This window comes from Eptesicus fuscus, chromosome 11 (assembly GCF_027574615.1).
Source record: "Eptesicus fuscus isolate TK198812 chromosome 11, DD_ASM_mEF_20220401, whole genome shotgun sequence".
Classification (NCBI taxonomy): Eukaryota; Metazoa; Chordata; class Mammalia; order Chiroptera; family Vespertilionidae; genus Eptesicus; species Eptesicus fuscus.
In genome coordinates, this window is record NC_072483.1 from 380,991 (window position 1) to 397,085 (window position 16,095).

General features: G+C 40.5%; 1 protein-coding gene across 3 annotated transcripts in view; it reads right to left on the reverse strand.

Moving 5' to 3' along the window:
- Positions 1-16,095, reverse strand: part of UGGT1 (UDP-glucose glycoprotein glucosyltransferase 1) — a 147,172-nt gene that overhangs the window by 92,805 nt on the left and 38,272 nt on the right. For all 3 annotated transcript variants that reach the window (XM_008158130.3, XM_028134827.2, XM_028134826.2), the window contains 5 exons: positions 8,983-9,083; positions 7,992-8,091; positions 6,346-6,406; positions 3,053-3,144; positions 1,644-1,794 (listed from right to left, as the gene is read on the reverse strand). In XM_008158130.3, coding sequence (XP_008156352.3) covers positions 1,644-1,794; positions 3,053-3,144; positions 6,346-6,406; positions 7,992-8,091; positions 8,983-9,083 — 505 coding nt within the window. The remainder of the gene's footprint in view (positions 1-1,643; positions 1,795-3,052; positions 3,145-6,345; positions 6,407-7,991; positions 8,092-8,982; positions 9,084-16,095) is intronic.

The following is a 16,095-nucleotide window of genomic DNA, read 5'->3' on the forward strand; positions in this document are numbered from 1 at the left end:
AGTTCAGACTCCCACGTGGGGAGAGGAAGAGTCCCACAGAATGGACTCCCACGTGGGGAGGGGGAAGGGTCCCCTGGAGCAGTCACTGCAAACAGAGTATTTCTGAAAGGGTACACAAATAATTGCTAATACCTGTTGTTTCTGGGGAGAAAAACTCAAGAGTTGAGAGGTGAGACTATAAACTCTTTTGTATGTCTTAAATTTTAAACTTTCTGTAAACATTTTTTAAATCAGTAAAAGATAAAACCTCATATGCTAAAACTGATTGGTACATGTCAACCTATATAAGTCTTGAAAAAATTGCTGCAGAAGAAGGAAGCTGATGAAGGACACTGATACGGCATTTATCAAACTTTTAAAACGTACAGTATGGAATAACAGGATAAAACAGGGCAGAGGGATGCACACCAGCTGCAGAAGAGCAATTACAGACAGGAGGGGAACAGCGAGAGCCAGATCTAACACAAAATGAATGCTAACACTTACTAAGTATAGCGGTGGGTCACACAGTTGTTAATTATGTTAATCTCTTTACTCTTTGTAATTAAAAACATTTTTTTAAAATATATTTTATTGATTTTTTACAGAGAGGAAGAGAGAGGGATAGAGAGCTAGAAACATCGATGAGAGAGCAACATCGATCAGCTGCCTCTTGCACACCCCCTACCGGAGATGTGCCCACAACCAAGGCACATGCCCCTGACCGGAAGCGAACCTGGGACCCCCCAGTCCGTAGGCCGACGCTCTATCCACTGAGCCAAACCGGTTTTGGCTAAAAACATTTTTAATAGAAAAATAAATAACAGCAGTATTCACCAAAATAGCACCAAGTGACAATTCAAATAATGACCATCTAGGTTCTATATTATTTCTCTTTTAAAAACTGTCCCTAAAGCCCTGGCCAGTGTGGCTCAGTAGGTTGGAGCATTGTCCCGTGTCCTATACAACAAAAGGTTTCGGATTCAATTTGCGGGTCAGGGCACATACCTAGGTTTTGGGTTTGATCCCTGGTTGGGACACATATGGGAGGCAACTGGTCAATCTCTCTCTCTCTCTCTCTCCCCTCCCTCCCAATCTCTCTCTCTCTCTTTTCCCGTTTCTTCTTCCCTCCCCTCTCTCTCTCTAAAAATCAATAAAAATATATTCCCTAAAATAAATGCAGTACAAAATCAAGAAATAAAGGACTGGAGTGCCAAGGCTGAGCTAGACTATCTCCAACACTGATCTCACTTCATCTTGACTGCTCAGGATAGCTCGACTCCCTCCACTCCCTTTCACAGACGTGAAGACAAAGGCCCAGAGGCATCAGACAGCAGACAGGAATCTACATGAATCCCTCACATACAAAATGTCAAATACGCAGCAGAGCAAATATAAACTAAACACTCTTTCCTAAGACATGCTCTGCTGAATCACAGGGTGATACGAAAGTGGAAAAATCACTGTCTTAACCATATTAAGCATCACTCAACTTTTTGGAGCATTTAAGTCCTTACATTACATGCACACAATCCCATATACGCAGTTGTGGTAAATCTTTGTTTGATGCCAACAAAAGAGCTGGCAGGAATAACTTACCTCTCATTAAAAAAATGTAACCAAACACCCGGCCAGGCGCCCCGGGCCTCTGATAGAACACCTACCGCAATCGCAGGGCTCCTGATGTCCACGGCATAGTCGGCCTCGGAGGGCTGGGTGTTCAGTTTTAAAACACTGTGCAGAGGAAGGCCTTGTATTCCCAGGCTATGCAGACCCTCCATGACCCGAGCTTCATTCCTCAGTACATCAAACAAACTGAAAAAATAGGCATTTAGAAGAAAAAGCTTTTAACAATACTCTTGCCATAAAAAGAAAGGTATCAGTTCAAACCCAGTTCCCTGTAGGATTAGGTGGGAAATCAGAAAAGGGTGGTCTTCCCTCTGTTTTCTCTTGCCAAGTATGTAGAAAAAAGCAAGTGGTACTTCCTTCTTGATTCATGCTTATTTACACTTACCAACACATACACTGCATATGGAAATTATCTAATATAAACATACAATTTCAGGGCAAAATAATCCTAGATCTGGAATTTACACTGCACATCTTAAAATATGCTATAGTAATCGCTCTGTGTTATTTCTTACAACTGCACATGAATCTATTATCTCAAAACCAAGAGTTTATTAAAAAACACCAAAGAAAGAAATACTACATTACATATGTTTAACGTGTTTTAATATCAGTAGCAATTTACACAGGCACACAACATATGACCATAGCTGGAGGAAGGCACACCCAACAGAGGTTTGCCAGGGGGGAGGAAATAAGAGGACAGGATAAAGTCTGTACTTTTTAGTTCTTTGATATAGTTGAGTTATTTAAAATTTACTATGAGCAAGTACCCAGTCTGTAATACCAGGGAAAATTAAAGGTATGTATTTTTAATTAGAAAAACAAGCATGGGCAATCTTTGAGCGTCCCTGACTAATTTTTACTCGCTCTGCGGAGTCGTGTGTGCACAAGCTCAGGTCCTGTGGAGCACACCCTGGGGAACTGCTTCGTTTCTGCTGCTGGGAAGCCATGGTGTCGCCTGTCAATCTTAACTCACAGGACAAAATGTGAAGTCCACCTGACTGTCACCAACCTGCTCCAAAAATTCATGAGGGCAATTTACAACAATTTAGTCCTAAACCACATTTTAACGGAACAGAAAGGGAGGTGTCCTGGACACCAGAAGCAGCACATGGAATAACCTCTTTCACTCTATTCCCAGAGCACAAGCTGCCCTCTTCTGCTGTCCTGGTTAATAGGACAATACAGCTTCTACAAGGGCATTCTCGAAAGACACTTGGGCCTTACGTGCCCAAGGCCTTAAATGGACATGGTGATTAAGGAAAAAAAGGGCAAGTGTCATCCTGCCCTCCCAGTCAGAACACAGACCCTCCCTGAGTGCTCTCCCTGGCTGGTGAGCCATCAGGCTGCCAACATGCCACCACCATGGGAACAATGTGAATGTACAGCAAGGAACTGCACATGATCAAGACTTCCAGAGCGTGGGAAATATTATCCATACCTGAATATATCCTGCGTATCTAAATCTATATGAAGTCCATTGATGAACAGTGCCGAGTCTCCAGGCTGTAACCCTAAAGTTCCTTTGAAATACTGAAATAGTTAAAGAGAGTTATTAAGGAGCAAGAAGAGAATGTTCAACAGAAACGTCCATGTTTCTGGCTTTACTGTGTGCACTAATGCTGCCGTCCTCTGAAGGCCCACAGGAAACCCCAAGGCTGGGAAGACTGCCTTTTACGGACCCCATTCGGCATTTACTACCCAATCTGGTCAAACTGCTGGCTTATGTGGCCTGCTCCTCACCTACCGCTCCCTCACTCCTTCCCACGTTAATGAACAAAACTATTGCCTATAATGGGGAGGGGGGTGCGGGGGGAAGGGGGTGGTGGTGTCAAATTAGCCAAGTGCAGAGGGTCACTTTTCATAAAAGGACTTCTGTTACTTTTCCCTGTTTGTGATGCCAACCAAGATGGTGACAGCAGTCAGTAACAGCTAGGCCTTCTTGATCAAGTCCAGGGAAGGGTTTCAAAACCCCACACCTCCCTTCAGCTTCCAAACTAAAGCACACGAGAGACTCGAGTTTCTGTGCTAAGGACGCACCTACAGGTAACGTAGCTCTCCAAGACCTGGCGTCCATGGGGCAGGGGGTGCCTTCAACGGCTGCACCCTGATTCTCCCACTGCTGGGGAAGGAAGTACAGGGACCCTGCGCTCCTTCCTTCTCCCATAGTCAGTGGACTAAGAGAAATCATCTTTAAGATTTAGCACTACCTGGGAAAAACACAAACGAAACAATGAGGAAGCCATGGCTTTGCTTCTATCCCCTCCGGGATTAAATGGCAAGTGAGATTAAGGGGATAATGAAGAGTTGTGTCAATGAAAATTAAATTTTCTTACACAGGAGAGAAAAACTGCATGTCCACTCCCTGCCAGGCAGCAAGAACAGCGACCTTTGACTATAAGACACAGCTCATATCTATTTGTACATCTGGATGCTGATAACATAGTTGGCTTCACTTACTGAAAATCCATCACACTAAAATTCCATGCATGTTTTCGTATGTGTTTTATATTTTTGTTTTTTATACTTTAATAAAATATTTTACTCAAAAAAATGAAAAATTCAGGATGTACCAATATATAACCTTTATTTTCCTGGGGGAGCCCTAAAATTAAGGTAATATTTGATGCTGTTATCCTGGAAATTAAAAATTAAGTAAATAAAAGCTGTCAAGTTTCTTCAAGTTAGCAAATATTTAAGATATATCTGGCTTACTTATTCCTTAGGTCTATTTAAATAACTAATCTACATAAAGATTTAGAAAATCTGGCTTATAGGTAGTAGATTGAACACAAACATTTTTTTCCTCTTTTGAAACATTCTGGAAATGTCAGTTTTTAAAAAAGGGACTCTCTTAAAGTTATAAATCCACAACAGGAAAGAGAACAGGAAAGAAAGTAATTTTGGAAGCTAGAAGGAGGTGTGAGCAGCAGTATCTAGTGACCCTGAGGAAGCTGGATGCTAGGCTGACAGTGGGAGAAGGCAACAGTGACACCAGGAAGTGAGAGCACAAAGAACAGTGTGTGAGGGCAATGATTAGGCTAAAAATGAGTTCCCATGTAAAGCCTTTTGAAGATAACAGCTCCAGGCTCCCCTAATTTAACATAGCAGGTGAGTGCTGTCATGACTCACTCCAAAAAACTGAAGGCTCATCCTTGGAAAGAGTAAGAGAGAGAATCTGGAACTATGGGAAATGAAGCACAATTGAGGGTGGGGAGCCCACACTGAAAATAGGGTACTGAGTGAAGTTACTGATTGTTCTTCTCTACTGGGCCTCTTCCACTTGGGCAGCCAAACTTCACCCTCCAGGCAGAAGACTATAGAAGATCCTTTTCTTGAGACTCAACAGCTCAAGGGGAAAGGTTGAAAGACACTGTTACTGGGGTTCCCTCGGAAGTGGCCATTCCAGGAGAGCTTACAGTAAAAAAGCCTCACCCTTAGGGATTCCAATCAGCTTCTGACTGCCTCATTCTTCCATATCACGCATACCAGACATTCTGGGAAGCCTCTAACATTAAAGACAAGAGACCACGGAAAATACACCTTAACCAAGGAGTGGAAAATCCTTCCCAGAAAGTTTATAGTAAAAGACAAAAGAATTGAAAAATAGAAAAGGTGGTTGTTTTAAATTAGGCCACGCTAGTCAAGGATGTGCAAAATCTTAAAAATAAATAGTTCTAGGAAAACAGAAAATTGAAACCAATGGAAGAAATGCAAATAAATAAATAAATAAATTTCCCCAAACTAGAGAAAATAATTTTCCAGATTCAAAAGGCCCATCAACCACCCAACACTACAGATTTTTTTCTAAATGACATGTCATTATACAATTTCATATTTTTAGGGTCAAAGAAAAGATCCTAGATGATTCTAGAAAGAAAAGCCAGATCTCAAAGATTTTATACTTCTCAATAGCCACAATGGAAATCAAAATTAAAAGTAGTAATGCCTTCAAACTTCCAAATGATTTCCAATCTAAAATTCTATATCCAGCCAAACTAGCAATAAAAACAAAAATAGAAAATTGATTTCTCAGTCTGAAATTTACCTTGCTTGAAACTTTTCTCATGAAGAATGATTTGCTGATTAAAATAAGGGAATAACCAAAAACAAAGACCTGGAGTCCAAGGAACAGGACATCCAGCAAAGAGGTGAAAGGACGGTCCCAGGACCACTGCTAGGCACTGACATGGGAAACCACCTGTCCACAGTGGAGCAGGTAAAAAAGGGGTAAAATCATGACATAAAAACACAGGGAAAGTGAAGAGATGGGGAAAGTGCCAATATGGAGTCATGGTAGACATGGGTGGGAGGGGATAGTGACAGAAAGCTAAATCTCATCCTTGTAATAAGAGGCCAATAAATAAGATCTGAAACTCAAAAATAAAGTACCAATTTAAGCTTGTTACAAGTCTGGAGACAGATATCAAAAGAATCATCTAAGCGTTGGAAGCAGATGTTTCTGGGAAAAGGGGCACACGGAGTGAGACATGTTGAGGGGATGCTATTTTTGTTAATAAACAGGTGGCATCATTTGGTGCTTTAAATTATATTCATATTCAACTTTGATTAAAAACTAAAAATATAAAAGATTACAGAAATGAATTAAAATACCACTACCTCTGATCAAACAAGTTTAAAACTATTCATGTCACGGATTTAACTAAGATTTTCTCAACTTTAAAGCTATAATAAAAAACAGAAAGGACACTATTTTCCATTGGCTATTATTACCTTCTGATTCTCTTCCACTTCGGTTCTAAGTTCTGAACTCACAGCAGTTTTTGTTATTGCTCTAAGGAAAGAAGACATTAGCAGTACTTAGTTTAATATTTATATAAATGCCTTCAAATTCCCTATATTTACATATGAAACAACAAATTGCTTGATAAAACACAAAAACCTAATGGAAAAAAATCTTAAACCTTTACAATTGATAAACATATTTCTCCTCTCAGATGTGTATATATTTTTTCATTATTAAAAGCTACAATATCATGGAAAAGTAGCAGTAATGGCAGCATTTTAATGCAAGTACAGTTATTTCCAAGATATTAGTTAACTAATGTAACTCTTTTCCTGTGTATGATCTCTATAGTTAATAGGCTAAAGGATAATGTTAAATAAGTTAAGGCAACAGACTGCTCATCCTATTTACGCACTTGTGGTGAAGAGGGAATCCTATATGTACATCTTCAATAGTGTGCTTGACTAAAGGAGAACATACTATATAAGTCCTAAGAAATATTTTCAAGACTAATAAAACAAATTTATTTATAAAACGTCTCATATCAGAATTCAAAATACCTCATTCAGTGACTTAAGAAAAACTGACACTCATTTAAGTCATTAGTCTATAAAAATTTGACTTTTAAAACAATTTGCCATGGATTTATGAGATATGGAGGGCTACTATTCAATTGAAAGCAATACCGGATATGGGAATCATGCCAGAGTACACCGGATGCCCAAGGCCACTCTGAGCGTGGGAATCTTAAAAAGAATGTTCAAGGCTAAGATGCTACACACAGGTGCATGGACCCAGCAACCTAGACTCGCAAGCATGACCTTCTATAACCCAAAGAACTGATGTCACGTTTTGGCAGAAAGCCTCTTGTCTAAGTAGTTTTAAAGTATGTTACTGAGGCTATGAGGCTGTGAGTTCAGATGTGGCTACTATGTGAGGCTGCTGCTGCTATGTGGAAAGATGTGTTGTTACCTGGCCGGTGTGGGGCTACCTGCTGTATGGAACTATGCTTATAGAATTGTTTTGTCTAGTGGCTCTTTGTTAGCAGTGGCAACATGGCCACTGGCTCCTACAATGAAGACTCTCTTATCTACCCATGACTTCTAATGGCTTCTTCATCAAATACCCAGGGTCCCAGGAGGTCCAGCCCCTGGCAGAGGAGCTCGGACCCGACACCAGAAAAGCTGCATTCAGAATCTTACTCTGTCACTAGGAACACACATCAGCCTCTATAACTCATTTTCTTCATCAAGATTAAATAAGATAATATATGTGAAACTCTTCAGAAAAAGAAAAATACTATCATCCATGTGAGACCCTGGATTGGTTGTTTGCTTAGGTTAGATTGTTAATTCATCCAATCCTGAAAGGCAGCTATTTCACTGCTGAAGAAAGTTTATTTACAAGTTCATACAGCCAGGAAGTGCAGTGCCAGGAATACAACCAATATGGGTCTATTCAACCATACAATGCAGTCTTGCCTCTACCCAGAAAGAGAGTATCATTAGCAGGATGGTGTTGACAGCAAGAGAACTTTCATTTTCTAAGCTTTTATATATTTTAATTGCTTCATTTTTACATATAAGCATGAAGCTAATTAGGCATATGTTCAGGAATAAATGCCTCATATTACCTGGCTTTGGTAGGAAAATTTTGACTAAGATCCTTCATAACAACCAAAGCTAATTCAACAGGAGCAGCCAAGATTCGGGCAGCAGTCTGGAAACTTAGATCTGCAACAATGTAAAATATAACAAAGTGTATTAACATAATGCAATGAAAAACAGGAAAGAAAACACATTTATTTCCCACTATTTTCTTGGTAATTAAGAATGCCTTAGAATGCAACCATTCCAGAGAGTGCCCACTGTTTAATTTCAGATTTTATTGACTTCCTAGTCCCTATGGTATCTATTATAACCGTTTCTTCATCTACCTGCATAAAATAATAGGGCATATACTAATTCACAAAGCAGAGGATAAATCCATCCCAAATACTTTTCCTTCTTCTGAATTTACAACAAATCTCAAATTATAACATAGGGCTTCAGTAAATTATGTTGGGGAAAAAAATAATGAATAGTTTTTTGGAACAGAAAAGTATACATCCATTCTCCTATACTGACATGCCTCTGACATTTGATAGATACACTGTTTAGTAAATGTATACACAGAGACACATTGAGACCAAGGCAAATATGTTTCTACTAGAGGCCCGATGCACGAAATTCATGCAAGAGTAGGCCTTCCTTCCCCCAGCTGCTGGCACTAGTTTCCCTCTGGCACCCGGGACCCGGGCTTCCCTTGCAGCCCCGGCTTCGTCCTGAAGGTTGTCCAGTCTAATTAGCATATTACGCTTTTATTATTATAGATACTACAAGCTTATGCATCTGGTCACACAATGAAAGATCTGGCACTCATTTACAAACATTACTTCTGAATAGTGATATCTCTCTACAAAAGGACTTTCTTGTCTGATTAATCATAATTAATGACTAGCTTTAAAACTGGTGGTACCTTTAGAATCATGTGAATCAATACAATTGCATTCAAATTCTACCTTTTTGTAGTACTACAAAATAAAGTCAAAAAGTCAGCCAGTGATTGCTGTATGTTTTTATTACCTTGTAATTGCCAAACTTTTAAAGGTGCCATTTCATTGGTGCTCTCCACAAGGTGCTTTCTAAGTTCCTTCAACTGTCCCTGCAGGTCAGGGTGCAGGTCTCTGAAACATAAAATCAGTCCTTGTCATGTGTCTTTTCTTTCTCCAAGCACACTCAAAGGTTGGCTCCAATTTTATTTCATAATTTTCACCTTGTTTCTCTTTAAGTAAAAGCACATGTATGTTGGGGGTAGGGGACTTGATAAATAATTCTTTGGTACAGAAAAGCAAGTATGATAGCAACAATCATTTCTGGGTGGTAAGTACAATCCATGGGTATGTTATACTATTTTCCATACTTTTGTGAGTCTTTATAATTTCTCAAAATAAAACTGAATCTATATTGGACTAATCCCCAAATGCTCATAAATCCTTTGGTCTCATGAATACAATTCAAGCTAACAAAGATTATTGAGTTTTGTTTAGTTTTATCTTGAAATATAGTACATTCTCTTTCAATCTAGTACTCAACAGAAGACAGAAGCAGAGATATATCATTTAGACAGAGAGACAAATGGCTGATAAGAGTCATTCTGCTCTTTTAAATGCTAGAAACTCAAATTTTCTTGTTTGTAATTTTTAAAAAAATATATATTTTATTGATTTTTTACAGAGAGGAAGAGAGAGGGATAGAGAGTTAGAAACATCGATGATAGAGAAACATCGATCAGCTGCCTCTTGCACACCCCCTACTGGGGATGTGCCCGCAACCAAGGTACATGCCCTTGACCGGAATCGAACCTGGGACCCTTCAGTCCGCAGGCCGACGCTCTATCCACTGAGCCAAACCGGTTTCGGCTCTTGTTTGTAATTTTTAACTTTTTTCAACCAGTTAACATTCAATACCATTCTACACCAGTTTCAGATGTATAGCATAAACATTAAATACAACATGCATAAAGTTAAATATTTACTCACATCTTTTACCTTCCAAAGAATCCACTTCTAATCAGTCACTATAAACTTTTTCATGATAAAAGTATCAAAAAATGCTCAAATTATTGTCAATAAATAAATAACTATTCTGAATGTCCAAAAAGAAAAAAATGTATTCAATATTCAAAAAAATACATTGTACTGTAAATACATGAAATCATAATGCTATTCAAAAAACAAACATAACGTGCCTGGTATGGCTCAGTGGATGAGCATCAACCCTTGCAAACAAGAGGGCATGGGTTCAATTCCTGGTCAGGGCAAATGCCCAGGTTACGGCTCAATCTCCAGTAAGGGGCACAAAGGAGGCAGCAAATCGATGATGTTTCTCTCTCCCTCCCTCTCCCTTCTCTAAAATCAATATTGAAAAACCTATTAAAAACAAAAACAAAAAAACATGAACATTCAAAGTAATTCTGGAAACCTGAAGCCAATTTAAAAAAATGAAATTTGATTGCATACTAATTCAGTAAAACTGATGTTAAACACAAAGAAATGTACATATGCATAGGAACATAACATATCCACAGCAATTTAACATGAACTAAGCCATCTCTGCTAAACTTTTAGTCTGGTTAAGGCATTTCACTCAGCCAAATGTTAAAGCAAGTAGAGGAAACCGAGCCTATACATTATTATTTTTATACTAGAGGCCCGGTGCATGAAATTCATGTATGGGGTGAGGGGGTCCCCTCAGCCCAGCCTGCACCCTCTCTATTCTGGGAACCCCTCGGGGGATGTCTGACTGCCAGATGTCCCTGGGATTGGGCCTAAACCGGCAGTAGGATATCCCTCTCACAATCCTGGATTGCTGGCTCCTAACTGCTCACCTGCCTGCCCTTAACTAACTCCCCTGCCAGCCTAATCACCCCTAACCACCTCTGCCTTCCGGCCTGGTTATCCCCAACTGCCCCCCCACTGGCCTGGTTGCCCCTAACTGCCCTCCCTGCCGACCTGGTCATCCCCAACTGCCCCCCTGCCCCCCTGCCAGCCTGGTCACCCCCAACTGCCCCCCCCCCCACCGCCAGCCTGGTCACACCCAAATGCCCCCACTGCTGGCCTGGTGGCCCCACGCAGCCTGCTATTCAGTGGTTTGGTTGTCCCTCACTAACCCCACTGCCGGCCTTGTCGCCCCAAGCAGCCTGCTGTTCAGTCGTTACTATGAGGGTGTCCTGACCAATTTGCATATTACCCTTTTATTAGTATAGATGATCTCTTCCTTTAAAAATAAACAAAAACAAAGCATACTATAGATGTCCTAATTAAGATTTTCAGATAAAGCAGAATTCAGGGCTCTGAACAATTATCGAGTCATATCTCAAATAACTGCAACATTTATAAAAAGAGCTAAGAGATTAAAAATGGCGGCAGAGTAAGTGGATGCTTCACAGACACGCTCCCAGGACCAAACTGGAATTACAACTAAAATACAGAAAACTTCCTGAATAATCAACAGAAGACTCGCTTGAGAGAACCCTGATCACCTAGGACCAAAAGTGAAGACCCCATAGAGACTGGTAGGAGGGGCAGAAGCGCGAAAGGGCTGGCCGGGCTCCCACAGACAGAGACAGTAGCTGAGGTTCTGGAGAGATCTCAGCTGTGGGGGGTTGCCATTGAGAACTCTGGGGTCTAATCCCCAAGTTGGGCTCCCCAGCCCAGAGCACCAGAACTGAGAAGGGTACCCACATACCATGTGGCTGTGAAAAACCACAGGGTTGCTGTCCACCAGGGAGACATGGCTGGAAATGCAGGCACCCTCTTAAAGGGCAACCTGTGGAGCCACCAACTTTGTGCTCTGGCAGAGGAAGGGCAGAGTGGACTGGAGCTGTGAGCAGAAGCCAGGGTTGGCGGCTCTGGGGTTAGACCTGGGAAAGCAGGCACCCTGGTTTCCTGTAGTGAGTCATTCCCTCACACTGCAGAGGACATCTTTAAAAGGAAGACTTTAACCATCCAGGCGGCTTTGCCTGGGGTAAGACAGTTGACCCACTGCATGGTGCATAGTGTCTGAAGTCAATTAAAGACTGAGAATAACAATTAGCCTCCAGGAAGAAGCAACTGCCCCACTCTGTTGAAAAACTCTCATGACATCTGTGGACAACTGCCTGAGGGTTATTCAATACGAATCCAATCTGCAGGCAGAGGCAGGTCTCTGGAGGCTTTGAGTCTTTCCTGATCTAATTAGTCAGAAACAGCATTTGACACTGTCCTGCACTAGAGACTGAGAGACATAGCAGATCTACCTAATACATAGTCACAAGCCGAACGTGCAGCCAAAATGAGAAGACAAAGAAAAAAACCCCACAAATGAAAGAATAAGAGAATTCTCCGAAGATAAAAATGAAATGGAGATAAGAAATGTATCGGATATAGACTTCGGAATACTGATGGTAAAGATGCTCGACAGCATAAGAAAATATATAGTAAGTAAGAAAACAAAAATAGCCCTAACCGGTTTTGCTCAGTGGTTAGAGCGTCGGCCTGCGGACTGAAGGGTCCCAGGTTCGATTCCGGTCAAGGGCATGTACCTTGTCCCCAGTACGGGGTATGCAGGAGGCAGCTCATCGATGTTTCTCTCTCATCGATGTTTCTGACTCTCTATCCCTCTCCCTTCCTCTTTGTAAAAAGTCAATAAAATATATATATATTTTAAAAAGTAAAATTAAAAAAGAAAAGAAAACAGAAATAAAGAATGACATTGAACAAATAAAGAACAGATTGTAGGGTGGTGGGAGTGGCCAAAGAGAGGTCAATAGGGGAAAAAAGGAGACATATGTAATTCTTTAAAAAATAAAAAATTTAAATGAAAACAAAACAAAACAAACAAACAAGAACAAAAAAAATCCCCACATTGGAAGGAATAAATACACAGCAGATTACGGGAAGCTAAGGATCTAACCAGTGAATTAAAAGAAAGGATTGAAGAAAATCACTCAATGAGAACCAAAAAAAAAAAAAAAATAGGAAGACAGCTTAAGGGAGCTGTAGGAAAACATGAAACGTAACAATATTTGAGTAGCAGGAGTTTAAAAAGAGGCAGAAAGAAGGGAGAAAGGAACAGAGAATGTGGTTGAAGAAATAATGAAGAAAATTTCCCTAACTTGGTAAAGGAAAAAGTCACACAAGTTCAAGAAGAACAGAGAACCCCAAGCAAGCCCACATCATAATTAAAATGCCAAAAAATTTAATCATCAACAAATCAACAAACAACAAGTGCTGGAGAGGATGCGGAGAAAAAGGAACCCTCGTGCACTGCTGGTGGGAATGCAGACTGGTGCAGCCACTGTGGAGAACAGTATGGCGTTTCCTCAAAAAACTGAAAATGGAACTCCCATTTGACCCAGTAATCCCACTCCTAGGAATATATCCTAAGAAAATGGAAACACCAATCAGAAAGGATATATGCACCCCTATGTTCATAGCAGCACAATTCACCATTGCTAAGATTTGGAAACAGCCTAAATGCCCATCAGCAGATGAATGGGTCAAAAAACTGTGGTATATCTACACAATGGAATACTACACTGCTGTAAAAAAGAAGGAATTCTTACCATTTGCAACAGCATGGATGGACCTGGAGAGCATTATGCTAAGCGAAATAAGCCAGTCAGAGAAAGATAAATACCTCATGATCTCACTCATTTATGGAATATAATGAACAACATAAACATGTCCATACTACTCAAGGCAATCTACAGATTTAGTGCAATCCCTATTAAAATACCAACAGCACCCAGCTGGCATGGCTCAGTGGTTGAGCAGCAACCTATGAACCAGGAGGTTACGGTTCACAGGAGACATGCCCAGGTTGCAGGCTCAATCCCCAGTGTGGGGCGTGCAGGAGGCAGCCAATCAATGATTCTCTCTCATCATTGATACTGGCATAAAAACAGGCATAGAGATCAATGGAGCATAGCAGAGACCCCAGAAATCAATCCAGGCCATTATGCTCAATTAATATTTGGAGGCAAGAACATACAAAGGAGGCAAGAACATACAATAGAGTCGAGGCAGTCTCTTCAATAAATGGTGTTTGGAAAATTGGATAGATATATGCAAAAAAAAAAATGAAACTAGACCACCATACACAAGAATAAACTCAAAATGGATAAAAGACCTAAATGCAAGCTGGGAAACCATAAAAATCCTAGAAGAAACCTTAGGCAGCAAAATCTCAGACAGCTGTCATAGCAATATGTTCATGGACACATCTCCTAGGTCAAAGGAAACTAAGTAGAAAATAAACAAATGCGACTACATCAAAGTAAAAAGCTTCTTTACAGCAAGAGAAACCATCAGCAAAACAAAAAGGGAGCACACTGTATGGGAGAACATATTTGGCAATGATACGTCTGATAAGGGGTTAATATCCAAAACATATAAGCAACTCATACAACTTAACAAAAGGAAGACAAACAATCCAATTAAAAAATGGGCCGAAACCGGTTTGGCTCAGTGGAGAGAGTGTCAGCCTGCGGACTGAAAGGTCCCGGGTTCGATTCCGGTCGGGGGCATGTACTTTGGTTGCGGGCACATCCCCAGTAGTGGGTGTGAAGGAGGCAGCTGATCGATGTTTCCCTCTCATCGATGTTTCTGGCTCTCTATCCCTCTCCCTTCCTCTCTGTAAAAAAATCAATAAAATATATATTTAAAAAAAAAAAAATGGGCAAAGGACCTAAATTGACATTTCACCAAAAAGGACATGCAGATGGCCAAGAGACAGATGAAAAAATGTTCAAAGTCACTGATCATCAGAGAGATGCAAATTAAAACAACAATGAGGTACCACCTCACACCTATCAGAATGGCTACCATGTCAACATATGACAAGTGCTGGTGAAGAAGTGGAGAAAAGAGAGCCCTAGTGCACTGCTGGTGGGAATGCAGACTGGTGCAGCCATTATGGAAAACAGTACAAAGTTTCCTCAAAAAATTAAATATGGAACTGCCATTTGACCCAGTGATCCCACTTCTAGGAATATAACCTAAGAAACCCAAAACAGCAATCAGAAAGAATGTATGCACTCCTATGTTCATAGCAGCACAATTTACAATAGTTAAGATCTGGAAACAGCCCCAGTGCCCCTCAGTAGATGAGTGGATTAAAAAGCTGTGGTACATTTACCCCATGGAGTACTATGGTGAAAAAGAGGATCTCTTACGGTTTGAGACAGCACGGAGCGACCCTAAAGAGTATCATGCTGAGTGAAATAAGCCAGTCAGAGAAAGACAAGTATCACATGATCTCACTCATATGTGGAATCTAAGTAACAAAATAAATTTATGAAGGGAGTGGATCCAGGGACATGGAAGCAGGGAGCAGAGTGTGGAATGTCAGAGGGAAGGCGGGGGGAGGGTAGGTGGGTGGGAGGTAATCATCCAAAGACCTGGTATGCAGATATGCATAACCCACAGACACAGACAGTGGAGGGTGAGGTCCTAGGCGGGGGTGGGGGCCAGCTGGAGAGAGCTGATGTGGGGTGTGGGGGGAGGTGGGGGAAGGGGAGAGGACATATATAAGACTTTCAACAATAAAGAATTATATATTTTTTAATTTATCAGCAAAAAATATATATATATAAAATGAATTAAAAAAGAGCTAAGAAGACTTTTCAGCTCTAAGATCCTTTGATACTTCATAAGATGGTTATGAAATTTTCTTCAAAAGAAAACCATTTTCTATCCTCTTTCACACAGAGCAAACACTAATGGAATGGACGTTAACTGAGCATGTATAAAATCTGCGACACACCCTGCTACGCCTCTTTTGCATTTTTATTGCAGACTACGTTGAGCATGAGTAAATAGCTATTACCTTGCTAACTTAAAATACATTTGAATTTCTTAGGAAAATATTGACTGAAACAATTACATTTCTCCTATTATGTGAATAAAAAAATGACATGTAATTTTATGCCACCGATTACGAAGCCCAGAAAAGGAACTCAAATGTAAGCCATAAGCAGGGAACCACAGTATCATATGTGCTCAGAACGACTGGAAATCACAAACTGCCCTATAATTAAGTGGTTGTCCCTTCATATCAGATGACACGTATAAAATCCTGCTGAGAGATCTGTAACTCAGACAGCAGTATGGAAGATGATGTTCATAGTGTGAGGAAGCCTGGAGGTTTAAATAG